At 51.0% G+C, this 27,579-nt stretch overlaps 1 protein-coding gene across 1 annotated transcript in view; it reads left to right on the plus strand.

Annotated features, from left to right (window-relative positions):
- Positions 1-27,579, plus strand: part of PLXNA2 (plexin A2) — a 208,705-nt gene that overhangs the window by 143,766 nt on the left and 37,360 nt on the right. Inside the window, 4 exon segments of the mRNA XM_003999337.5 lie at positions 685-799; positions 9,276-9,476; positions 11,230-11,326; positions 14,607-14,797. Coding sequence (XP_003999386.1) covers positions 685-799; positions 9,276-9,476; positions 11,230-11,326; positions 14,607-14,797 — 604 coding nt within the window.

The raw sequence follows: 27,579 nt of genomic DNA on the forward strand, positions 1-27,579 counted from the left end.
CACTCACATTTAACATTGTACCTTTCAAAACCATTTCCTACACATTATCTTGTTTGATGCTAAACAGCCCTGTGGAGCAGACAGGAAAGTTTTATGACAGATGGATGAAGAAATTCCGGTGCATAAAGTGAAGTGACTTACTCAAGGTGACCCCAGTGGCAGTGGCAACACTGGAATCCTATCTGCCCAGTTTCTATCCCGGTGCTTTTCTGTATTATAAGCTGTTCTCTTGTAAGTGGTGGTAGGCTGATAAATGTTTCACTGCTAGCAATCGGGGGGCGGGGGGGACCCGGTATGTAGCATTTTCCGATGTCTATGGTGTAAATACTCTGCCCATGGCTGGTTTCAAGCTACTAACATGATGCCAACCCACTTGCAAAATTCCTGAAAATGTAAATAACCAGCTGTCATGAGCTAATGCAGGCCAGTTCTAGCACATCATTGCTTCATAAGTTACGTTATTTCCACTTTGGATTCCTTTTTTTTCTTCCAATTTTCTGCTCCTATGAACGTCTTCAAGGGAGAATGCACAGTTCTCAGTGCTGGAGGATGCCCCCACAAATCAACCCTCCTGAGAGAGAGACTAGGAGAACAGCCTTCCATCATGACCCATGGGCTACCTGGAACCCTTACCTTCCCGGTCTGATCCCTTCTCTTTGCCCCTTACTTTCTCCATCCTTGCAGGTGCCTGTCTTGTGTCAACAGCGCCTTCCGCTGTCATTGGTGCAAGTACCGGAACCTCTGCACTCATGACCCCACCACCTGCTCCTTCCAGGAGGGCCGGATCAACATTTCAGAGGTAAGCAAGGCTCACTTTGGCATGTGATGTTCCCAGTAAAGCTGAGTGGCCCTCCCTTTTCAGATGGGCAGTCCAAAGGCTTGGCCGTCTCCTTGCCCTGACCCATCTTGGTCTTCTTCCTGGAGATTCTACATGTTACAAAACCACATTATTATAAAACTTAAAAAAAAAAAAAGTGGCAGAAAATACCCCAGAGGCCGAGAAATAGGCTGTATCTTCTAGACTCTTAAGATTCTTTACATTCAAAGGCTTGAGGGGAACTGAGGGTTGAGACTGAAAGCTAAGGGGACATATCCGACCAACCAGACTCCATTGTCCAGAAGAGTGCAGTGAATGGCATTTATTCTTTGAGTCTAAGCCCTTTGCTTGGCTGCAGACATAGTCCAGTTCAATAGAACATTCACTCTCAACCATTCTTTCCTGCCAACCTCTCTTCCAAGTCTAAATTTCAATGATTCTTTGACTCTGATGTATGACTGGGTGGGTGGCCTTATAGAAAGAGAAGGAAATTCAGCTGGTGGAAAGAACCAGGCCTTGCTAAAAGTCCCAGTTTATCATACAGGCAGTGTTCCATCCCTAGAGCCCGACCTACCTTTGTTATTCACACAGTGAAATATCAAATTGCCTGTCTTTCCGTGAATATCACATCCAGTTATTCACTGACGTTGACTTGGACGTTGACAGCTGGTTGGGTTTGAATGACTATAAAGACCTAGTATTCATGCAAATCGCACGTGTGTGTATACGTGTGCAATTCCCCTCTTCGTCCACCGTTTAGAAAACCTGCAAATGTCAATAAGGGACAGTGTAGCACTTTCATACTCTACTATACTCTTTCTATACACATGGCCCTCTTGCACTAGACTAGAAGCTCCCTGAAGGCAAGGGCTGTATCTAATCTTTAAATCCTCACTGTCTTCCTCAGGGAATGTTTGCAGAGTGCATGGGTGAAAGAAGGGAGGAAGGAATGACCGCTTTGCCCAAATGCCATTGATAGGAAGGGTTCCTTGGATCTACGTGTCCAAGATGTCAAGAACTAGAGTCTTACGTGTCTCCGAGTCTTGACCGCAGTGCTAGTTGCTTCTCTGAATAAACATAAGAAAGTCAGACTTAATGTACACATATCAGATCGTCATGACATATACGTTTACATGTCTTACCATGTTATTTGTCAATTATACCTCAAAAAGGTAAGCAAATGAAATAATAGTAGGCCTTGACCCGTTTCTCAAACACGCACACCCATGGCTGTGAATTCCGCTCAGTGTCTGAAATAATATGTGTTCTATTCAGCCGGAAAAATGGAATTTGCCGGTCTTGAAAGAGAGAAACATAGAGGGTGTCCACAGGTGGTATTGAAGACAGGCCATCCTCTGGTGCCCCTAGCGTGCTGGAACCAGTTATCTAGTGCCCTGAAAACCTTTCAGAAAAAGATCTCCCCGCAGCCAGTTGGTGTGTTTTGATGTATCTGACCCGAAAGCACTAATCTGGTCTTAGTGGACACTGGAAATTAATCCCAGCCCTGGGATTCTGCAAGAGTATGGAACTGCTTTCGGGCCAATCTTCTCATTCAGAGGAAACGGCCCAAGGGCCGAGGGTACGGAGTGGAGGGTGGTCCCCCAGCTTGGGAGTCAGCCGAAGAATGGCGAAGGGAGGCGGGACAGACCAGGAACGGCAGAAACCACAGATGGGGCTGCTCAGAGGCAGAGGCCTGGCAGTGCGGAGATGGTGATAAAGGGTCTCAGAAACTGACCTTCATATGGGCCGCTTCTACACTTCTGAGTTCCTTAATAAAAAAAAAAGGCGAGGCAGACCACAAAACACAGAGAGAGAAAGAGAGAGAGAGAGAGAGAGAGAGAGTGAAGTGCAGGTCTAGACAAGAGAGAGCAGCTGCTTCATTGTCTCCCAGGGGCTCCCCCTCCGGCTGAGAGAAACCCAAAGCCAAGCCTGAAAGCGCCCTGCAGCTGGAATAAGGGCAGGGGGAATGGCTTAAGGACCAAGACAAATAAACTCTGCCGGGGTGTGGAAGCCAGAAGGCTAATTGGAAACATGCCGGCCTCCCTCATGCCCTTTAGAAGTCACTGGAACACGGTTCCCTCTCAGCCACAGGGGAGAGACTCCGATGTTCCAGAAAGCTGGACCTGAGAGAAGAGGTTGCCACCAGGCAACTCAGGAGTGAGTTAATATTCAAAGAACCCTGGGGGCGAACCCAAAGACTTCCCACCGCCTTTCAGTTTCACTTTCCCGAATGTCTGTGGCTTCCGGGGAAGAGGTGCCCTTTGTCCCTTCCTCACCTCCCACCTCTGCTTAGTGGGATGGGAATGGGCTGCCATTCTCTTACTGCTGATGTGCACCAGCCCCTGACATGGGCCCTGGGATCAGCCGTCTGGAGGCCCGGTGATGGAAGCCTGGTCTGCAGCCGGCTCCTAACTTCACTCAGGAAAGATGAGCGGTGTGGGTTCCCAGCAAGCTTGTGAGGGCCACTTCCTCAGCTGCCTTAAATACTGCTGAGGCTCTTGGCCACAGCCATTCACACATCCCTTCCCAACAACTAGCTCCCAGGCCCTACTCTTTTCTTTTTTTTTAATTTTTTTTTCAACGTTTATTTATTTTTGGGACGGAGAGAGACAGAGCATGAACGGGGGAGGGGCAGAGAGAGAGGGAGACACACAGAACAGGAAACAGGCTCCAGGCTCTGAGCCATCAGCCCAGAGCCTGACGCGGGGCTCGAACTCCCGGACCGCGAGATCGTGACCTGGCTGAAGTCGGACACTTAACCGACTGCACCACCCAGGCGCCCTGGCCCTACTCTTTTCTGTCCAAAGCTCTGCTTCTGGAGAATTCCACTCCTGAAAATACAGAGGACAGCTAAGATGCACGTATCCAGCTTGGCGGGGGGGGGGGGGGGGGGGGGGGGGGGTGCGGGGCGGTGTTCCTTGCTGTATTAAGAGTCCAATCGGACGTCGTTAGATTGTTCTGGGGACTGGAAATCCATGAACTGCCTCTTTGAGAGCCCTAGAATATCTCTTTTATACTTCCAGTAAGAGCCCCCTAACGGTGAATCCAAAAATCAAAATTTTGCCTGTGTACTTCCTAGAAACAATATCTAACCAATTAGCTCCATTGATCTAGAGAGCAACATTAATGTACACACGTTTGTAACTCTCTCACATGTGACAAGAGGTCTCAAAGCGTCTGTGTCAGCGCAGGGGGCCAGCAGCAGCAGCCGCACCTGAGTGCTTGTTAGAAATTCAGTTTCTTGGGCCCCCTCCCCAATGAGTCTAAAGATTGAGAGTCACTGACATACAGCATCTCAATTGATTCTTGAAACAGACCCGTGGTGTCACATAGTTCATATTTGACATATGTCGTAACCAAGATGCTAAAAATTTAGGGTTTTTTGCCCAAGGCTACAGAGATCTCAGGCATCCAAAAGAGCTGACTACAGCACGCTTTCTGCAGAAAACCAGAGCCGGTTAGCTTCCTTGTCTCCATGGCCGCGCTTGCCGGCAGGATCCCGATTTGGCTTTGTGCTGTTTGGTCATGAGGGTTCAGGGTGTGCAGCTGGTGCAAATCCACCTTCACAGATGGAGAAACTACCCATGGAGGATGGGTCAGTAGTCCCACTTCCAGATACACAGCCAGCCAGCACGTTGAGGTCAATCTGCCTGCTGTTTCCAGAGGTCTGAGGGACCAAGTCCACACTTAGGCTTGACAATAAAGTATCTAATTAAAAAAAAAAAATGTATATACACACACACACATATATTCTCATTTAAACTACTCTATGAAATGGATTCTATTACAGATTAATAAACTGAGGTTTAGATAAATTAAACAATTGTCTTAAGGTCATCAGATAAATGCAGACGCCATGACTCAGAATGTATGTCCCCAAGTTGGCCCTGGATAAGTTGAAGTCCTCTGATACTGCATTTACATACACAACATGCACACACACACACACACACACACACAAGAAATAAGCAGTAGTATTAATGGTGTTAATCCAGTTTATTGCTGTTTACAACATACTTTCTTTTTTTTTAATCTTTAAAAATTTTTTAATGTTTATTTTTGAGAGAGAGAGAAAGCATGAGCGGGGGAGGGCAGAGAGAGAGGGAGACACAGAATCTGAAGCAGGCTCCAGGCTCTGAGCTGTCAGCACAGAGCCCGACGCGGGGCTCGAACTCACGAATGGTGAGATCATGACCTGAGCCGAAGTCGGACATTTAACCAACTGAGCCACCCAGGCGCCCCTACAACATACGGTCTCTTCCATGCAGTCGAGGGTTGTTGGGTATGACTGGCCCCATTTTATCGATGAGGAAGCTGAATTTCAGTCGCACTGAAATTCAGTCTCGTGAGCTCTTTTAAGGTTATGAGCCAGACCTTCCCACTGCTCAGAGCACAGTCGATCTCTGATGGGGCCCCCCAAATCTCTGCCTCCCTGGGCTGGATCAAGCTGTGACATGGTGTTAGCAAGCAGGTATGCGCAGGAGTATGTATGGCTTTCAGCTTTAAAAGCTCATCTCTCTCCATGGCTAAACCAGGCCTAGTGAGATGTAGATACATAAATATCTTCTTTACGCCCTGTCCCCGGGGAAAGATAGAACCAAATAAATCCGATTAGCTTCCCGGGATACTGGCTGCTCTCTCTCTTTGAAGTCCAGTGGGTGAAGATAATGCCATTTCCACATGGGAGAAGTCGTTTCCGAGGGCCGAAGGGTCCCCCGCGCCCCAAGCCGGAGAAGCACAGCTAAACAGAGGGGGCGATGCGGCGGCAAGGCTCACGGGGCTCCCACGCCAGGGTCCTACGTAGCCATGGCTCCTCCTCCCCCGCCTACCCCCACCCCTGGGATGTTCCCAAAGAGGACATCTATTCATCCTGACAGAAACTCAAATTGCTGCCAAGGAGGTGATCCTGTTGCCAGTTGGCTGAGAGACAGAGGAGTAAGATGACCTAACGACAGTGGGGACCAGCAGTAGCAATGGGCATTTTAACAACACTGACAACAGTAGTAACACCCTGCAGAAAAGGAATAATGTGATGATGTGCTCTCTTCTTAGGACAGGAAGTGTGTGTGTGTGTGTGTGTGTGTGTGTGCACGCGTGTGTGCGTGCACGCCCATGCTCACAGAAGCAATCAGGATAGAAGTGGCCTCATTGTATCTGATGAAACCCATCGCCTTCCCCAAGGCCCCGAGCCGTTGAAGTTCCCACAACTTGGCGGTTTTCTGGGCTGCTGGCTTTCCCACACCTGCCATCAGCCTTCCCTACTGCCATTGCTACCCAGGACTCGCTGCTTCCTCGTTAATACATTCACCAGAACCATTCATAACCCAAGGGTTCTGCATCTACCCTTGTTTTTCCAAGAAGAAAAGAGTATAACCTGGTCCCAACCCCTTTTTTTTCCTTTGCCCTAGAGAATAAGAGAAAGAATCCCACTCTGGCCTCAGGGAAATAGCCAAAAACAAACAAAAGATAAGACATCTGTTTTCTATGAGACAGTTTTGGAACCTGTATAGGCATTTGGGAAGCCCCTAATCATTGTCTTTAAATTTACTCCCAGAAGGTCTGAAACAGCAGACCATGGGTATCTTCTGTAAATTTTAGAATCCCTTTAAAAAAGAAACAAACAAACAAAAAACTCCCAAGAGTACTCATAAAGTGTCTTTTTAAGATTCTCCAACTCCAGGGGCGCCTGGGTGGCTCAGTCAGTTAAGCGCCTGACTTTGGCTCAGGTCGTGATCTCATAGCTAGTGAGTTCCAGCCCCGAGTCGGGCTCTGTGCTGATGGCTCAGAGCCTGGACCTGAGTTGGATTCTGTGTCCCCTTCTCTCTCTGCCCCTCCCCCACCCATACACGCATGCACACTTTCTCTCTTTCTCTCTCTCTCTCTCTCAAAAATAAACATTAAAAAAATGTTAACACAAAAATAAAAAAGATTCTCCAACCTCCAGGTTGGACCAGACTTAGCCCAGACAAAAAAGATGAGGAGGTGCCCACCCATGTGTGTGTATATTATATGTAAATATGTATACAATACAATAAACATGTCTATAAATATGTATATTATATATGTGCATATTTGTCAAAGTTAAAAGAATTCTACAATCTTGTTTACTAACCCAAGACATTCTACTTCCAAAAACACATCTTTAAGACCTTGCTGGTGAAATTTGAATTTGTTCTCTGAGCTCATTCTCTGTCACAGATACACACACACACACACACACACACACACACACACCTCATTATGCCTCAGCCTTTTTTCTAGTCTAAATTAAAATTCTAATTTATTAGACGTGACAGGGATTTGTTAGCCACCAAGAAGTATCTTCTTTTCCAGGGGATGCCTGGATTTCCCTAGAGTGGTGTTCATTTTTTTTTCTTGGCTATAAATATATGAAAGACTCTGTCAAGAATGCCCTCAGGGCATGAAAGTGAAAGTGCAGTAAAGAGCAAGTTTATGAGTTGGCAGCTTGACTGACTGGCTTCTCGACAGGGACCCATCTGCTCTGGGCTTGCCTTATGATCCTGTCTCTTGTAGCAACCTCGCCCACTTGGCGTCCCCACATGCAGTTAGCCTACAGGTGAGGGAGGGCACCAGTGACCCCAGAAGTTCGTCCAGGTCCTCCCAGAGAAGTGTCTGTGGAAAATTGCCCCAGCTTTTCATAAATTCTGAGGACTCCTTACTAGATTTGGACATGTCCACTTAGTAATCATGTGACTCCAGAAACGGCGGCCATGTCTAACCCAAGCTTTAGGAATCAAACTCCTTCTCAGGTCTCTTGGTGTTCAGAAGGCAAGGCTTTCTCCTCATCTCTGAAGAATCTAGGAAGCTGGAGGTAGAAAGAAAAGTTTGAGATCTTACCATCTGAGGCGAGTAAAATGTAGTCTGATCCCCTCAGGGCTCACACACCAGGGAGGAATACAAGTTAACAAGATGTTGCAATTCTGAGGGCAAAACTGGATCATGGGAGACGACTCGTAACCCACCCAGAAGGCCAGGGCAGGGAAAGGGTCAGGGACAGCTTTCCAGGAAAGGAGCCGCGGAGCTGAACTTGAAGGCTAATTAAGAGGCATTCAGCTACAGAGAGGCTGAGGCGAGGTCCGGGAGGACAAAGAGGGCCAGGAGGTGGTAGTGAGTGGTTCTAATGGAGAGAAAAGCATCTTCAAAGGACCAGAGGCCCATGAGTCAGGGACACTCTCTCTCAAAACTCATCTGAAGTCCCATGTGACTGGAGCAGGATGCACGAGGACCTTCTTACAGGGTAAGAAGGAAGCAGAGGCCAGGTGGAGAGGGCTTGTATCTGAGGCCCTGAGAAGAGAAGCAACTGCCTCAGCCCCATCTGTGGTCTAGCAGGCCTCCCAATCCCATAGCTGAACTGTCCATTGCTCAACGCTGCCTGTGTAAAGAAAGGCCTCCTACTAGGAATAGCCTCTAGCAATGGGACAGGGACACTTTTTCTGTCCCACACCTTGCAGGCAGTTCTGAGCAGGGCACTAAATGCCAATGGCACCCTTGGCAGGAGAGCTCCATCAACCCCCACGTGTTCCCAAATGCTCCCTCTGAGAAGCACCGTAGAGGGGAAGGGGGTGGGGAACCAGGTGCTTCTTCAAGAATTTCCCTGGTTGGTCCCTGGAGACAGGAAGTGATTGCATGTGGAGGTGACTGGGCCCTCACCGTCCTCCCTGCCAGAGACTGCTGGGCTCTGTCTTCCTCAAGAGGGAGAGAGTGGGCAAGGGGTCCGAACTGCGGGAAGGTGACAGTGTGACCTTCAGGCGAGAAGCAACACCTAGCCGTAAAGCTCAGGAAAATCGATCCCGCTTTCCCACTTCCGTGGTCTCTCATGGTCCTTCCCACAGCCCCTCCCCACCAAGACTTTCTTTTTTTGGTTTTGTTTTCCGAAGCAACATGGCTTTCACGCAGGGCCTGGTAATGAAATGAGATAAAAAGCCAGAGCAAGTGTTTAGAGCATTGCCGGGAGGGCTGGTTCCCCTCCTGGAAAGGCCGACTCAGTCGGAGCCGAGAAGCTGAGGCTGCCGATAACAGAATGCCTCGGGCCGGACAATGCATGAGGAACAGGAGCCCGGGAAAGGATGAAACCGGGAGGCGGGGGTTCCAGGTTGGGGACAGGGACACACAGGGGCCTCTTTTATCCTCTGTGGCAGGAGATAAAATCCACAGCTTGCCACACCGGCGCTTGGAAATTAATTCCTAAATTGTAACATGCACACCAGATCCGGGACAACTTGTGGGCTAGGGAATGACAATATCAAAGCCCCAGGAGCTAAGAGATAGATTTTATTTTCCCTGCTGACCCCCCATACCCTTGAGATGAGGTACAGCCATCTCGCGGGCAGCCCACCCGGCCACGAGAGGGTCTGGGTGGGCATCCGGGTCCCGTCTCCTGCCCCGGCTCAGAAAGGTGTCAGCCAGGACAGACGGGACCTCTCTGCTTGCTCCCCAGGACTGTCCCCAGCTGGTGCCCACGGAGGAAATCCTGATACCAGTCGGGGAGGTAAAGCCAATCACGCTTAAGGCTCGAAACCTGCCCCAGCCGCAGTCGGGCCAGCGAGGCTATGAATGTGTCCTCAACATCCAGGGGGCAGTCCACCGGGTCCCTGCCCTGCGCTTCAACAGCTCCAGCGTCCAGTGCCAGAACAGTTCGGTAAGAGGACTCGTGCTCGGGCCCCGCCTGGAGCAGGCCTTTCTCTCACACCCATGCCGAGGCCTGACCCTACCCCCCTTTCCCAGAAACCTTCCGGGTCCACAGGCTGGCCCCAGGAACAGAGGAGTGTGCAAGCATCTAGCGCCCCTCAACCAGAGCAGGGCAGGGTCATGGTGACAGAGGAGGCGGGGTTCTGTGCGGGCCCTAATGGCGTAAGTTGAGAGCTTTGTGTCCTTTCTGAGTTTAAGGAGACCTCTGGACCTTCGGTGAACTTTCAGCCAAAGCCGGTGGACTCCACCGCAAACCCCCTTCCCCACTTAGGAATAACCCAGAGGAAACTGGGCCAGGAGCTCAGCAGAAATAGAATGGCTCGAGGGGAGGGGGGGAGGGGAGAAGGAGAGAGCGGTGAACTTCCAGAGCAGCAAGGGTTAAACCAATCCTGCATGCCAGACAGATAGCACGAGGTGTTTAATTATAATACTAGCCCAGAGAAGATCTTTTTATCTGCCAACTCCTGTCTCTGACTATGGGGGGTCAGCTGGAGATGGGGAGGGGGGCGATGTGACAAAGGTGTTGAGGGAAGCTAATTCGCCTGGGAGAGATAAAGAGAATCTGGGCTTCTTATCAGGCGGCTGTCAGATTCCCAGGTCACAGGCGCTTGATAGAATTTGTAATCGGTGGAAGGCCGCCAAGTGCAAGGGGAAGGTGGGATGAGAAAAAAAAAAAAAAATGCAACAGGACAAAGGGAGGAAGGTGGCAGGAAGGGCCGGGGTCAAGAGGGCGGACAGTAACATGACATGCCCCGAGTGGCCAGGGCGGGGCGGGTCTCTGAAGGGGATTCCCAGAGGTCTTCTTCACCGAGAGGCAGGGGCTGGGCCACCAGAGGGCCGATTTCTGAAGCGTGTGAAGGGCTTACAAGTCCCCCGTGGGACCAGCATGGGAGACAGAGCGGACTCCTGGCTACAGCTTGAGCCTTTAATGGTCGGGCTGATCAGATCTGTGACCAGAAGCTCTGAGCACCTTCCCTGGTGGGCTGTTGGCCGAAATAAAGCTCAAGTGCAGCCAGGAGCCTCCTGCGGTGCCCAGCCCCCCTCCACCGCTGCACCCCTGTCTGTTGTGCACATGCTCTCCTCAGGACCCTGGTGGGGTTCACAGAGCAGTACGTGAACTTGCTGCAGAGACCGGACTTGTATGTGAAGAGGCAGACAAGCTCTTGGGAAGACAGAGACAGGGACTGGCAATGCCAGGGGACAGAGAGGGTGGGGAAGGGCCGGCAGGGATGTCAGAGCAAGCACCTGGGGAAGGCGAGTGTGGGCTGGACCCGAAGAATACAGGCAAGTTGAAGGGTGGAGGCTGTAGGGAGAGAGAGGCATTCTTCACAAGATGTGAACTGAAAAGGGCCAGAGAGGTGCCGGGGCAGGTGTGTTTGGAGACAGGCATCAAAGATTGCTGCAGGAGGGCAGTGGAAGAGAAGTAAGCTTGGATTTGGATTATAGGGGGCACCGAACACCAAACTAAGGGGTTTGGGCTGGATCCTGTTGGCATTAGTGACTGGGAGTCGGGGAGGGCGCCATAGGGATAATTCGAGCGGCAGAAGGGGTTCCCCTGATTCTCCCTTTGCTCCTTCCTCAGCCCAGAGGGAGCCAGAATCCCTGGTTTCTTTCCTGCCGTAGTCCTGGTCCCCCGAGATGCCAGCAACCCCGTGTGATAGGGAACCTCACAAGCCATGTGCCCTCTGCCCCTCTCCCCGCAGTACCAGTACGACGGGATGGACATCAGCAACCTGGCTGTGGACTTCGCCGTCGTGTGGAATGGCAATTTCATCATCGACAACCCGCAGGACCTGAAAGGTGAGCGGCTACTTCCGGGCAGAGTTTTTTGATCTTTTCGTGACCCCGGGAAAGACCGGGGCTGGAGGGATCAGAGCCAGCCAGCCGCGGTGCCATGAATAATACACTCCCTCTGTCAGCGGAACTCTTCAGAGGATCCTAAAGCAACATTTGGAGCCATCAAAGGAGTCCTGTTGGGAACCCTGTTTTATTACAACCAGAGCATCCGCCAGGCAGCTGCCGGCTCATCGCATTTTTCTCTTCGGCTCCCAGAGACTTTGAAGTGTCTGTAGAACCTGACCTAGGAGAGCAGCAAGCAGGAATGTCCTGCCAGTTTCCAGAGAAATAGAGATTCTGTTTCCAGTTCGGGTCTGGTTCCCCTGTCCTTGGTCCTTCGCTGCACAAAGGTTTCTAAGGCTGCTGCCCTGGTCCCGAGGTGGGTAGGGGGTACAGTGCCAGGAAGCTCAGGGCGGAGCTGGGCTGACCTGAGAAGGACACTCCATGAGGACCACCCTTATTTATGGCCCTATAAACTCTTGGGCAGCTCCTCCCATGTAGCCAGCCGTACCCGCCACACGGCAAATATCAACATGCCACCCTGCTCTCAAGAGTGACAAAGGCGACTCCGATATTGTGAGTGCTTGCGGTGGGGAGGCATCCACTACGCGATTGGGGGGGATTATTTCCCTTAATCGTAACAGCCCTGAGATGTTTGTACTAGTATGAATCTCATTTTACAGATAAGGAAACTTGAGACCCAAAGAGGCTAAGAAATGGACCAAAGTGCTCGCCTCGGCAGCACATATACTGAAATCAGACAGGTGCGCAGAGTAGCACGGCCCCTGAGCAGGATGATGGGAAAATTCACGAAGCATTCCAGACTGTTAAGACAAATAAGTGAAATCTTAAAAAAAAAAAAAAAAAAAGTCGAATTCACGAAGAGGATAGGAAAGGGGTTGCCGGGGGTGGGGAGGAAATAAAGAGGTTGGTAAAAGGGTGCAGACTTTCAGCTCTAAGGTGATCAAAGTCTGAGGAACCTAGTGGAAACCATGGTGTCTGTAGTTGAGAGCAATGCTTTGTATAATTGCAATTTGCTAAGAGAGTAAAACCTAAATACATATTTGTAATTGCTCTCTCTCTATGTATGTGTAGGGTGAGGGGTATGCTAATTAGCTAGGTGGGAGGATCCCTTTCACTATGTATATGTGTTTCCAATCATTACGGTATGGTATGATAACTTTAAATATCTTACGATTTCTCTTTGTCAGTTATACCTCCGTAAAACGGAAAAAGGAAAGAAAAAAAAATAGGCTGAATCCCAGAAAGTTAGAGCCAGGATCCAAAGCAAGGCTATCCAATCTCAGAGTGCTTGACCAGACAGACCACTGTCCTTCCAGTGGTTCAGACCACCGTAGGACGTGAAGCCTTCTCCCCCCGAGACCCCTCTCCCTTACCATGAGCCACATCTCACTACACTTCAAGTAGCTAGGGCTGCCCCAGCTTCTCCGTCAGCCTGACGGTCGCCCGTGGGTGCAGAGAGGGGACCAGGGCCACCAGAGGCCCCCACCCACAGGCTGTCATGGAAATCGATACCACTTTGGCTGGGAGAAAGAAATGGAACCAGGGAGATTTCTGTTCTACTTCTCAATACCCAGGCCAAATTTCCTCACTGCTGAGAGATAGACATTCTCCCTGCTGAGGATCCGGGCTTAGTTCCCAGAGGTTGGCTTTGCACCTGGAGCTTAGAAGAAAACAGCCACATCCAAGCTCTCTCATCAGAACCCTCCCTGGTGGCACTCAACACCTTGGGAGTGTGCGGGCACTGCCATCTCCACGTTCATCCCTCCTAGAGCCCAGTGTTTCTGGAAGCTGTGCACCGTGTTGGGTGGAGAAGGCCATGGTGTGTACAGACTTGGGTTCTAGAATCCGAGAAAGCAGGATTCAAACTCCTGGCATTTTCACTTAGTGAGGGATGAACTCAGACTATTTACTGTCCCTGCCTTGATCCCAATTTCCTCATCTGGGAAAGGCAGGAAGGGACGCCCTCCTTCTGGGGTCATCATGAAGACCAAATGAGGTGTTAGATGTGGACCATTTGTGCACGTTAATAAATGCTCACCACGTCGTGGTTCACTTGAAGAGTCCCGTTCCCCGCACTTCACCGTAAGAAGCCGCGGGCATGAGGATGTTTGAATGTATTCCCCACAGCTGGGATCACAGAGGGAGATGAGGACTAGAGGAGTAAAAAATGCCCCTCCCCTGGGGCCTGAACCTGACCTCCAACACAGGCACTCAAGCCCCAGTCCTGAAAGCTTATGTCTGCTTGACCAGGAGCGTTGAAAATGAGTCTCTGAGCATTCTACTCAAGATTCTGAATTCAAAACATCAGCAGGCAACAGCTGAGCCCCAGGCTCCCAAAACACATTTCTGCTGACTGGCCGGTCCAGGGCTTCTAAATCAGTAAGAGACGAAAGCAAAGGCAGGTCTGCGGATTCCCAAAGTGACCTGTTACGCAGCCAGGTTGTCCTCTCTGGGGACCAGGAACAGGACTGGGTGGACTTTCTCTCCTCGTCAGTTCTGCCTGTACTTTGCAGGCCCCCCGGTCTTCCTTGAAGACGGGCTGACCTCTCTCCCAGACCAGCCAGGTCCCAGAGTATGGGCGGGATGCCTCTCTCTTCTCAGGCTCTACAGTCTAGCCGCCCACAGAGTTGGAATATCAGAACCCCAGCTTGGGGCCCTAATCTTAGGAAGCTTCCAGAGTCGTGATATACCTCTTGGAGCTTCGTTTGTATCTGAAATGGGGAAATGAGTCCTTACCTGTTGTGATGAGGGCCACACGTGAGTAAGAAAGACAGTGCATAAGAATGTAGTGTAACTTTCACAGAAGAGAGAATAAGTGTGTGTGCCACATCAGGTATGTTAAAGCGCTGTGCCAAGCACTTAATACACAGCACCCCAGTCAAACCTCACAAAAAAGCAACGATCACCCCCCCCCTCCATCACACATTAAGTGGACAAGGTTCAAGGAGTTTACGTTGTGTCACGGAATGTGGTGACGCCACGATCAAAGCCCTGACACAATTCGGTCCGGAGCCAGAACTCTTAAATAACATTTTCTATAGTCCCTTTCAGCCACTATGAGGCTCAGTTTAGTATTAATCCGCCATCAGTGATTCTTGAGATGATAATGGTGATCGTTGGTGTTATCTGTGCTGGGGGGCGGTTTCTGTCTTGCCTCCAAGAAGAGGCCCGGCTGTGAGAGCACTCCCGAATCCCGTCGTGTCACCCCCTGTCTTGACAGTCCACCTCTACAAGTGTGCGGCCCAGCGGGAGAGCTGCGGCCTCTGCCTGAAGGCCGACCGGAAGTTCGAGTGCGGCTGGTGCAGCGGCGAGCGCAGGTGCACCCTCCAGCCCCACTGCGCCAGCCTCTCCAGCCCCTGGCTCGACTGGTCCAGCCACAACGTCAAGTGCTCCAACCCCCAAATCACCGAGGTGAGTCCAGCAAGTTCCCAGAGCGGGGAGGGATGGCCAGGCGCCGGCCCGGGGTGGGGGTGGGGGCGGGGGGTAGCGGAAGAGGAGTTCAAATGGAAGAATTGTAAGTGTAGAGCACTTAATGTGGGGTGTGGGAAGCCTCTCTTGGGCGCCACGATGGCCCGTGTCCAGGCCCAAATGACAAGCCTCTGGATATGTGTCCTCGGGCCAGTGCCTGAATGTGCGTGCACGTCGTGTGCACGTGCACACAAGGGAGGCAGAGCCAGCCCAGCCCCCACTGCCAGGCGGGCAGAGCCAGGTGGGGACGGGAAATTGGCTGCCTGATGGGTGCACGTTTTAGAGAGCAGGCTTAGCTCTTCTCAGCAGAAATGCGATTTGGGGAGCTGCAATTAGCTCAGAGTTGCAAAGTTGAACACGGAAGAAGAAAGTCAAGGCAGGCGCTACATTGGCCACGGTGCCGTTTCCCAGGATTTACTCCCTGTCCCAATTTGTTTGTGCATTTTAATGGAAGGAAATAGGTAATTAATTATCCTGGGGGGGAAAAAGTGATGCTTCTTGAATAGCAAATTGCGAAGGAAGATGAATAGATGATGCGGATGAAAATGCAGCTGCTCGGGGTTTGAATGGCCTGGGAGAGGAACAGTTGTATTTAACTTTGGGTGCATTACGCGTTCATCACTCTTCGCGGCTCCCTATTCACCGACTGTCACTCGTGGTTTGAAACTTATTGCACATTCCTTTAGGGTGATGAGGAGTGAAGAAGGCCTGGGCAGGTAGCACTGTGGTCTGCTCATTTAAGAAAGCAGCGACAGGCTGCTCCTTTCCTGCCTCTTCCCTGAGTGGGATTCGCTGCCCTTTTTCCCCGGCTCGTTGTCCTTATTAGCCGCAGAAAGCACCTTGGGTCCTCGCCTATGTCACGGGGTATTGAGCAGTTCCTGGCGCATCCCTGCGACCATGTTGAAACTCCAGATCAGTAGAAGGACACCCCTCAAGATCAAATGAGTGTTGCTAACCTACAGATGGTTGAAGATGGAGTAAGTGTTTCTTTAGGGTGCTAGGCGCTGTCTCGTTTAATCCCGTGGCTACCATGGGAGGCATATAGTCTCACCTCCATTTTACAGATGAAGAGAATGAGGCTCAGAGGAGTAGAGTGGTTGCCCCAGATAAGTGGCAGAGCCAGTATCTAAGTCCAGATTTATTTCCTTATAGAGCCATTTGTAAAGTCTCTGATTTGCCCAAGTGATGTGGAACAGGAAGCAAGGTGTCCTCTTCCTTGAGAGCCAACCTTCCTTCCTAGCTGACGTAGACCAGGCAGATGCCATCCACCCACGTGGCGGCGTGCCCCAGGGAAAGCACAGCACTGTGTCTGGCACCACCTAGGTTCTCAGTCATCCTGGTGGGAAGATGCTGTGACGGTGTAGACGCTGTCGTCGAGCATCGGGCTTCCTCAGTTTTGTTTCTGTCTTGGGCACGACCGTGATAGTGCCCACTGGCTCCATCCCGTGTCCTTACCTCTCTGGGCAAGGGCTTACAGGAACTTCTGGTTGGTGGTGCCCCAGCCTCTGCCCTCAGACAGCCGGCTCCTTGAGCTTCTCAGGGCTCCTTGCCTTCTCCCTGATTCTAGTGATTTCCAGCAACTGCTGGCCTGAGAACATGTTCCGCCCTGTAAATCGTGCAGCTGCCGTTGTCCGTCTCTGCGTCTCTGCGTCTCTGCGTCTCTGCGCCTGTGGTACAGGGGAGCTCAAATTAGGCAGGGACTCGCTTCCATCAGCACCTCTCACCTCCTCTAACCCTGGCTGCTGCCGTCCCGTCTACTCCCCGACTGGCAGGGGCGCCTTCCCAGCCCTGAGGCAGGCTTCTCCCTGGGAAATCTCTGCCTCGGTGCTGCCCCTGCTCACTGACCGGGGACTGACGGGCTGCTCCCTTCACAAAGGACACCCAAGCTACATGATGCTAATTAACCCCCTGAGGTAATTAGGCTGTAATTGATTTTCCCAGTGAACGTAACAGCAGGAGTTGGAGGCCCCAAGCAGTGGGGTCTCCTGTTGGCGTTTTTTTCAAACAGAAGCTATAGAGAAATGAAAGATACTCTTTGGGGAAAAGGAGAGACAAATCCCTGCTGTGTCTCAAACCACGCAGGGGGACATCATTCTGGACGGGACATGTAGCAGGGAGGATCCAGGCCTGGAATATCGTATTCACTATTATCAGGAATATTTTCTTTCATTTTGTGTCTCCTTCCCTCAGCCTACCCTCCTTCCCCTGTAAAAGTCATCTTCAATTTTTTCTTAACTTTTCAGTTTTGAAATAATTTTAGACTTATAAAAAGGTACAGAAATAGTCCAAAGAACTTTCATATACCCTTCACCCAGATTCTCCAAAATTAACATCTTACATAACCGCAGTGCAATTATCCAAATCAGGAAATTAACATTCATACAATAATGCCATGTAATATACATGCCTGATTTACATTTTGCCAGTTGCCCCACTGATTGTCCAGGATCCAATCCAGGGTCACATGTGACATTCTGTTATCATGTTTCCTCAGTGCTCTAATTCTCAGTCTTTCTTTGTCTTTCATGACCTTGATACTGTTGAAGAGTACGGGACAGTTGTTTTGTAGAATATCCCTCAATTTGGGTATGGTTAATATCTCCTTATGATTTAATTTAGGGTATATATTGTTGGCAAGGAGTACTAAAAAAAAAAAAAAAGTGGAATACATGTCAAAAGGGCACAGGAACCAACTTGATTTGGCCCCAGGGGCCAAATCTGGGCCCGTCTGTGCAAGAAAATACATAATGATACTAGTTGACTTTAGCAATAGAATAAGATCAGAATCTGTGGTCCTTATTGATATAAATAAACAATTAACGGGGGAGAAAGGAAACTCTTCTTCATATTAGAAGTCTAACTGAAACATGTAAAAGGACTTAGGGAAATAGAAAATCATCAGTTGGCAAAATTCACGGTAATAATTATTTCAGGAAAAAAGGCCAATGAATTGGTGAATGAAAGTAGGGTGAAAAATAGGATGTCGGCCGTCTTGAGCCATCGCCTCCCAAGGTATGTACTAATTACAACAAGAAAAAATAGTAACTTTACAGAGAAGAAAGCTGGTAGACACTACCTATACGAGGTGATCGAAGATAATGTCACCAGTAATGGGAAAGAAGCAGCCTCATGTGTGTCTGTGGCATCTCTTACCAAAAAGGTATCCTTTGCTAAAAGTAACTTTGAAGAACAATCAGCTCCTTTTCCTTACCGTAGCTTCCTGGGCTACTTCCTTGACATTGGCACAGATCTTTTACTCTTTTAATCTCTTAATAATCCGTATTCTGTGAGACCCAGGCCCTTCTATATGTTCCTCCCCCCTTGTCTCTGGCCGTTGCCTTGCAAATGTGTGTCCTTGCAGATGTGTGCCTGCAAATGTGCAGGCCCATGTGCAGGAGCCATTTACGACGAAGATCCTTCTGGAAGGGTGAAAAGGGGAAGGATTCTAGGACGGCCTTGTGGTGTCTGTTGGAGACAGCAGAATTCTCAATGCTGGAAACCAGTGGGGACCCGAACGGGCACTGCCCTGTTCAGGGGCCTGGAAATCAACGAGATGACCTCAAGTGAGTCCTGCTTTAGGAAAAGGAGTGGGCTCCAGCTGAGTTGAGCCGACCGGACCGCTGTGTTCCTCCTTAACCCTTTCTTACCCAACTGTGTCCATGGCAACCAAGCCCACCCCGAGAGACCCGTCTCCTGTGACAGCTTCATGTAGGACAAGTCTTATAGCCTCCCGAATTTCCCAGTTTACATAAACTTCAGGTTAGAGACCCCCTCAGGACCCAGCGTCTGCTCCTTCCCAGTCAGCCCGTGGTGTGATAATGATGCTGTCCCCCGTGGGAGGCATCCCAAGCTGCTCTCGTCCTCACCGTCATCCTGGCGTCTGTGCACATGTCACCTGTTCAACCCCAGGAACAGGAGACGCGCAGAGGTTCGGGAAAGCCCGCGACGTGCCTGGCCCACCCCGTTGCTGCGCCTCCAGACCTGCCAGGACCCCAAAGGCGAGGACATCGCAAGCCACCCCCTAGAAAGGAAGGCTCAGAAGAAGCATTTTCGGAGAAGCTGCGAAGGGGAGAATTGGGCAGAAAGGGGAAAGAGACCGAGTATGTAATTGGGAAGAAAAATTTAGGAAGGTTCAAGGGGATCTAGAGCTCAGGTGACAGAGGTCTCCACTCCAAGTGGGTACGTTGGTCGGCGAGGGCCGCGGGGACAGAGCACCCCCAACTGGGTGGCTTCAACAGCAGAAACCAATTGTGTCACGGTTCTGGAGGCTGGAGTCCCGGGTCCGGGTGCTGGAGGTGGGCTCCCTCTCAGGGCCGTGAGGAAAATCTGCTCCGTGCCCCCTCCCCTGCTTCTGGGGGCTTGTGGTGGTCTTGGCACTCCTTGGCCTGTAAACACATCGTCTACATCTCTGCTTGCATCTTCTCATGACATTCCTTCTTGTGTCTGTCTCTATTTTTTTTTTATTTGTTTAAATAAGGATTTCAGCCATATTGGATTAGGGCCCACACTAGTGACCTCATTTGAACCCGATTGCCTCTGGAAAGTACCTGTCTCCAAATACGTCACTTCCTGAGGTAACAGGAACTAGGGTTTTCACTTGAGTTTGAGGAGGATAAAATTCAACACCTAACAGAGCATTGCAGTAAATAAATCCTCATGTGATGAGCGACTACTGAATACCATGTGCTGTGCTGGCCTTGGAAGTTAGCGCATGGATAGGCGAGGTCTGGGAGGGGAGGCAGGGGCTGCAGCCTCTCGCTGCAAAGCCCCAGCCTATCCCTCAACATGAGCCACCTGGAAGAGGCTGGCATCTGCTTGTCCTGAAGGCCACTCTGCTTCCTCCAAAGGGCCTAAGACAGAAAGTTCTAATCTACACCCTTTGCTTTCGTCTCCCGTTTCGAAAGAGGGTAGCACCGGGGATCAAGGTCTTGACAGCTAATGAGGACACTTACCTCAGGCCAGGGACCCAAACAGATGATCCATATCCTAGTTCTGGGAGTATTAATAATAACAGCCAGGCTCGACTGTGCCCCAGGACCTTTGCGTATCAACTCATCCTAACAATCCTTCAAGATACCTACGATTATCTTCATTTAAGAGTTGAGGAAACAGTGCTTAGGGAAGTAAATAATTTGCCCAAAGTCACCCATTTGGTTAGTGGCAGAGCAAACTCAAAACCAGGACCTTCCGACTCCAGAATGCAGACTTTCCCCACCACACACACCGCCTGTCTTGGTCAGAGGGATAAAGGGATCTTCCCTGGCTATACGCTCTTCCGCCTCACTCCACCCCAAGTGTACCAAAAATATCTTGGAATTCTCTTGGAAGGCCTCAGGAGATGCCAGAAAAACTGGGAGCACTGGCTACCCTTTGTGTTGAGCCTTAAGATAACCTGTCTTCCTACACATCATTAGGTCTGCACTTGATCCTATGAGTGGTGAGGGGGCAGGAAGTGCATTTTGGGGTGTGTTTAAACTTAGGGTGACTCCTTCTTACCTGTACGGGATGGAGGTGACTTTAATTGCGTATGTTTATGAGAGTTATCAGACTTGATTTCATTGGTCTCTGATGGTGCCTGTCAGCGGGACGGTGGCTGAGATGAAAGCAGGAAATGACCGAGCCTGGTGGTTCTTTCTTTCCAAGCATCGCAGCTGGATGAGAGCCCAGAGGAAGGAGGCCAGGTGGCTCGCACCTGCGGGTGACAGTAGAGATCACGGTGAAGAATAAACAAAGCTGGCTTGAAACGCCAGGGACCCATCTCCGGTGTTGGGGTCCTCAGGGATTGACCAGGAACCCGTCACCGTCTGGGTACCGGAGAATATCCCTGTGTGTGTCTAAGTCCCCTGCCGCGTCGCCCCGTAAGGGCACACTGGTGCTTTTGCAGTCATCTCTCCACTGACCACATCGTAGATTTTACTTTGTGAATTTTTCCGTGTCACTGGCGTACCCAGTCCCCTCACTGGCTCACGCTCAGGGAGGACAAATTCTCTTTACCACTGTCTTAGGTGTGTGTCCCTGGGAAAGAAAAGCGAATGTAGAAAACCATGTACATCTTCTCTAAAACCAAGCCCAAGTAATAGTTGAGACAATATTTGTCTGAGATGATCCATTGTTCTTGCGTTCCTTCTGTTCTCCGTTTGCCCAAATAATTTAAAGGAGACTTCCAACCCCCACCCTGGACTCTTCTGTTGTGAATGCATTTGTGAAGTTGTTCAGGGAGTTGGACATTTACAAGCATTTATCTGTAAGGCTGCACCAAATCTCTGCAGGAAAAGCCAAAAGCCACCTGCCCAGGGCCAGGAAGACTCGCTGCAAAGTTCCTAACAAATAAATAAATACGTCAGCCAGCTTTCCTGAGAAACGAGTCAGCGCTCTGATCTCCCCGTTCATTTATTTGCAGGCCTCATTAATATAACATCACTGCAACAAACAGCTAACGGGGGACGGTGTCAGGATGAATAATGGAGTTACTCTGCTGAGATAACAATTAGGTTTTGAATGTACTATCAGCTAAGACAGAGCCAGCAAGGATTCGCGCCGGGTAGGAGAGCTGGTGCCACCGAGGCCAGAGACTCAGAGCTATCAGCTGGGCTCTGGCCTACTGTGAAGAGTGTGCACACTCACATGCACACGCGTGCTTACGCACACACACACCGAAGTTGGAAAAGGATGTGACGACTTGCCGTCTTGAATCCAGCTTCCAGGTGTCTCTGGCCAAGAGCCAAGAGGCCATCAAACTCTGCGGGCACAAAGTTGGCCCCACTGCCCTCGAAAGTCAGGAAAACTCTAAGCAACAGGAAAGGAGTAAGTGGATTAGCCAGGAGAGGATTAGCTGTCTATATACCCCTGACGTGTCCTCACTGGCTTGTCCTGATTAGGGGGCCACTGGGGGCAGAACCCTCTTGATCCCCGTCTCAGACACAGGAGCTTTTAATACAAAGCAGGTCCGTCAGTTGGGGGTGGTCCCTCCTGGAGCAACTTCTCTGGGACCCCCCCCCCCGGGCTGCTCTGGGAGATTCTGATGTCACTCTCTCCCATGTCCTCTTAAGGACCCAGTCTAGGGTGCTGACAGCCTGCCGGAGACCTGCAAAGCGCTGGACTGGCCCAGGGGAGAGGCAGCCGACACCATGCTGGGCCACCTCTACAGCAACCAGCCACTTCTCTGGACTCCAGCTAGCCTGGCTTCTGCCCAAATTTCTTCATCATAAAATAGCAATAAGAAAAATAATAGCTAACTTTCACTGAACGCTTATCTGCCGCTCAGAACTGCACTTAGCACCTTACGTTATCTCGTGTAGACCTTATGACAACCTATAAGGTAGGAGCTTTAGCCCCATTTTACAGATGAGGAAACCAAGGCACTGTGAGGGGTGACAACTTTAGCAAAGTCACACTGCTACAAAGTTCTAGAACCAGCAGTTAACCCTCACCTACTTGGCTCTAGAGGCCCCACGTGTGACCCGTATACTCTTTTTCCTGGGCTCACTTAGGAAAACAGAACTCTCAGTCCACGAGGCTGGAGGGGGGAAAGGGGCTGGCACCCAGCTCCTTATCCACTGCTGCAGAGATGGAAAGAAAGCCAGTGGTCCCCATGCCTGGTATCACGTGGAGAGGTTGACCGTGAATGGGCCCGGGGCAAGGTGACGAAGGGGCAGGGCCCAAGGGGGCGTGTGCACATTCGCAGGGGCAGGGACAGAGAAGAGGGAGGGGGAAGCTCCCAGAAGCTCAGAGACAAGGCAGTGACCAGCAGAGCCAGGGGCAGAGCTTCTTGGAAAGCAGCAAGCTCTGGCCTGAGCCAAGGGGGAGGGGCTGGGGGACCTCAGCAGAGGGAAACCCACGAGCAGGCTAGGGCATGAGTGCCCACGCCTGATGACCCAGGGGTCTCTTCCCGGACAAGAGGATGGTCAACTCAGGCCGTGTCGTGTAGAAGCCGAAAGCACAGGTTAGCTGGACCCGGTGGGCTCTACCACTCACTGTGTAACCTTGAGCAAGTTACTCAACCTCTCTGGATACTAGTCCCCATCTGTAAAAAGGAAATTGTAACAGGACCTCCCTCTCGGCTTGTTTGGAGCCCTAAGTGGGATAAAATATGTAAAGCCCTGGGCACCCGTCCTGGCTCATGATAAGCACTTAATAAACGAAGCGATGTAAGAATATGCGATGACAAAGGAAATGAAATAAAGGACGGCGGCCATCATTATCAGAATCTCCAATAACCAGGAGCCCACGTTCAGCTTCTGCCTTCGCTCCGCATGTCTATCAGGCAGGAGATCCGAGCCGGGGAAGACGGGTTCTCTCGGGTGGAAGCCGGGCCTTGTGAGGCTCCCGCCAAGAAGGGGTCATCCTGTCACCCCTAGAATCCCTAGCCCGCAGGAGCCCCCAGCTCCGCCCTCCGGAGTGGCCCCGGCGGCACTCCCCGGGCTGCCAAGCCCTGAGGCCTGGGGCACCTCGCTCTCCGCTCCCCGGCGCAGCCCCTCGGAGCTCCCCAGCTGTAATTAATCGGCTGCATCTGCCGTCGCCCTTGGGCGGCTTTGTGGCACAGTTCCCTCCGAACCTTCAATTAGTGGCTGTGAGAATCAGGGCAAGGGGAGCGTCGCGGCGGCGGCTGCTTTCCAGGTCACGGCACCCACGGTGGAAAACAAACATGTCGCAGTCTGGCAGGAGCCCAGATTCGGCTGGGGTGCTCTGGAGCTCGGTGGGGCTCAGTCGGGCTGTGCGGCTGGCAGGTGGGGTCTGGGTGGGTGCGGAGGTGGCTCCCCAACAAGACGGGCCGGGAGGCTTTGAGAGGGCCCAGCGGGAGACTGGGAACCCCCCTACGATGAGCACACGCCAGCCACATCCCACATCCCACTGCCTGCTCATCCTGGCTTGCGATCAGCGGATAGAGTACTTGGCTTAGATGTGGATCAGTCACCTGTATACCCGGGCACGGTCGGGGACTGCTTCCGGGGCACCATGTAAGGCTGCTGGACCGAGCCCTGTGCCCAAACACCTTTCCCACATTCTCCTTCTGAATGCTGCGCATAGACAAACTTCTCATTCTACAATGGGCTAAAAGGCCAGTACTCTTAAGGCAAGGTAATAACACAACTTAAGTTCCCATTAAGATGCAAATAAAGGATTCTTTAGGGAGAAGAGACTAGCAGGGTGAGAGGTACCTAAAATAGGGGAAGGGACCCCAGGGAGGGGGAACAGAAAAGACACCTGGGAAAGAGACCAAGGTTTCCCCTCCCTCTGGGATTTGCCCAGGGCTGGCCTGGTTAATGGTGTATGTGACAAGCGGAGGGAAGTCACCTGCGCAGGCCCTCCTTACTACACACCCGGCAGGCCTTTGCTCAAGCCACAAGCCTACTTTGGGTCGTTACACTCTCAGAGGATGCCTGGACGTCCAAGGGTCCAAAGGAAAGCAGCTGAAATGATCAAAGGGTTTAGAAAACAAGATCTTCCAACAAAGGGCTAACAGAATTACAGAAGCACAGGCCAGGGGTGACTTAATTGCTGTCTTCAGTATCTGAAAGATGTCTGATGAGGAGGCAGCTGTTCAGTCCTCCATTCAATGAGGAATCACACCAGAAATTGGCTTAAATTGAAGGAAGAGAGATTGCAGGAGGGACTTCTTGAGATTCCGTTACAATACTACATCACTCCCAAGCCGCACAGACACCTCCATTCTTCCAGCTGTCATTATAGAACACAGTTTGTTCTACAATCTGGTGGGACCAGCGTTTCCCAGTAACAGAGAACGGGGGATATTTACCGAAGGCTGCCACGTTGCAGGCCGTGTGCTAAGTGTCAGGCTGCTAAGCAAAAGTGAGACTGTCTCTGTCCCAAGATAGTTACTGTCTCATTGAGAAAAGAAGCAGCTTACAGCCCGGCGGGGCCATTACCTTCTTGGGCGTGTTCACAAAGGGCCGAGGGAGTGTAGGAGAAGGTGCTACTGAATCTGCCCGAGGGGGTCCGAGGAAGCATCACAGGGGCGCGTCTTTTAGCAGAGCCTTGCAGGAGAGGTAGGCATTTGTCAGTGGACTTGCTGGACCGGCAGGGGGAATGGAACATCGCCTTTAGACCCTATGGGCCTGGGGATCCTTAGCTGTCCCCGGGAGCATACAAGATACCTAAGAGAGTTCTGGGGAGTAGGCGGGGAGGAGTGCACAGTGGGAGTCGGCACAGAACATAGGGGTGAGAGAACCCCCTTCACCCCCACCCAGCAAGAGCAACTTGCTTCTGGGCACATCTTTACCTCATCACCTACTTCTGAGGTCCACAGGCAAGAAGTCAGATTTCCGGTCCACGGTATAATATGGGTTGGAAAGCATGGGATTGAAGTGGTCCATATCGCAAGATCCCAGCTGATTTTACAGGTTCCCAGCTCCTCTCCCCATCTCTGCACACCCTCACTACCCACACTCACACACACTCGTACACATCCCAGACTGTCAAACCATTTGTTTGTGTGGGTGTCTCATTCAGAATTACTTTCCTGGAAGAATTCACTGAGTTCATTGTGAAATGCTGTGCCTACCCCAGAATGGCTGATTGCCAGGGGAAAAAGAAATGGCAAAGAGGGAGGGAAGAAAGAATGAAGATCATTCCAGACAGGGCCTGTGTCCTCCCCCAATTTATTCTGGGTGAAAGGGTGATGTCTGGCTCAGAGTCGGCTTCTGTGCAGGGCCCAGAGTCCACCAAAGCCAAGGTCCTGTCCTCAGCAGCATGGACAGGCTCAGGCTCTCTCCTGTCAGCCCACAGGCAGCTGTCTCTACCCCCATCACTCCAGCATCTAAGCTCCCAGGTCCCTTTGGCCTCCTTCCAGAGGAACAGAAAAGATTCCCATCATCTTTAAGCTCCCTACCAATACCACCAATCCCATGTTTTTGTGATCTGGGAAGGCACAGGTGCAGGGGGAACACCAGGGAGGAAATTGCAATTGTCAAGACCCGCCCTCTAAAACCACCGTCATATTAGGGATTTTCCAGATGTTGTCTTCCTTAACCTTCAGAACATCCCTGTGAGGTGGAGCATTGTTATCTGTTTTCTGATAAGGACATGGAGATTGAAGGTCACATAGCTCATGCCTGTCAGAGGGAAAATTCAAATTCTAGTCTGTCTTACTCTCTCCCTGCACAGACACTACCCAAGTCTCAGATGGGCTCTCTTGCCTGCCCCACAGTAGCCAGCAGCCCAAGAGCCATCTGAAACCAGAAGCCAAGACCTGTGGATCTGGTCACCATCCCAGCCCTGTCTTGATTCCCCTCTGTCAGTGGGGGGATCTATCTAACTCCCACCCTGCCTTTTCACCCTCACCTCTGCTGGAGCCCCACTGCTGCCTGATCTGGGAGGCCTTCCTTGTAGTTCTGCCAGCAGAGGACTCCGCCAACCTGCCTCATTATAGACCCGTGTCATTCTCCCAAGAGAATCGAGCTCTGCAGATGCTACACTGACCATTCTGCAATCTAACGCTGCTTGGGAGAGAGAGCCTTTGTGGGCAATCTCCAGGGTAGACTTGGGACCCCGTTGCCTGGTCCGAAGTGGTACATATTTTTTTCATATAATTTATTGTCAAATTGGCTTCCATACCACACCAGTGCTCGTCCCCACAAGTGCCCTCCTCAAAGCCCATCCCCCGTTTTTCCCCTCTCCCCCACGCCCCTGAAGTGGTATCTTAAAAGATCCTGTTCACGTTCTCTCTGGAGAATACGTCATTTTCCACCAAGCCTCCCCTCTGTAGCTTCTCCCCAATACTTGGTCCTGGGAAAAACGAGGAAAATAAGATGCCTGGGTTTTTACCACCCCAGACCACCACACGGACATCAAGGCCCTTGTACTCATTCTCAGAGTCTCCTCGAAGCCCTCAGGTGTTAGGGCACGTTTCCTGCAGGATACCTTTCTCTGCGCCTTTATGCCCTGAGCCCAGACCTCCACCTTGACTCACTTTGATTTTAAGCTGGAGGGAGAGCAAGTGAGGTGCAAAGGCACGGAGATTTCTGAAGTGCATTGCGTGGACAGGAACCGCTGGTATCTGGGTAGAACATGGACATAGTATAAGAGAGCAGATGTGACTGAAGAATTAATGAAGATCAGAACCTGAAGGACAGAGGCACCTGGGTGGCTCAATCAGTTAAGCATGTGACTCTGGCTAGGTCACGATCTTGTGGTTCATGAGTTCAGACTCTGTGCAGACTCGGTTCAGACTCAGACAGCTCAGAACCTGGAGCCTGCTTCGGATCCTCTCTCTCTCTCTCTCTCTCTCTCTCTCTGTCAAAAGTAAACATTAAAAAATACATATTAAAAAAAAAAAAAAAAACCTTTAAGGACAAGTGCCAAGCCAGGAATTAGGGACTTTGCCTTAACCGTGGTCAGAGCCATTACAGGTTTTCAGAGCAAGCAACTAGTAACCTGCCCAAGTATGTGTTCGTGAAGGTCACCTGGTGGTAGGAGGAAGTTCGATCTAATGGGAGAACATGGAAACCCTCGCCGTTAGCGTGAGTGAGAAGTAGGGGAGCTGTGCTCAACACCGACTCAGGAAGACAGAGTGGGGCACAGATTCAAAAGATGCCAGGGAGTAAGATCTCATAGTGCCTGGTGACTGTTATTTATTGTACGTGGTAGGGGAGGGAAAGGAATCCGTTGAAACCACTTGGAAGGTTCCTGGCTGGGTGCACAGGGATTCCATTAACCTTGAAAGAGAATCTGTGAGGATAATCAGGTTGGGGGTGGAAGGAGGAAAA

Source organism: Felis catus, chromosome F1 (assembly GCF_018350175.1).
Source record: "Felis catus isolate Fca126 chromosome F1, F.catus_Fca126_mat1.0, whole genome shotgun sequence".
In the NCBI taxonomy this organism is placed as follows: domain Eukaryota; kingdom Metazoa; phylum Chordata; class Mammalia; order Carnivora; family Felidae; genus Felis; species Felis catus.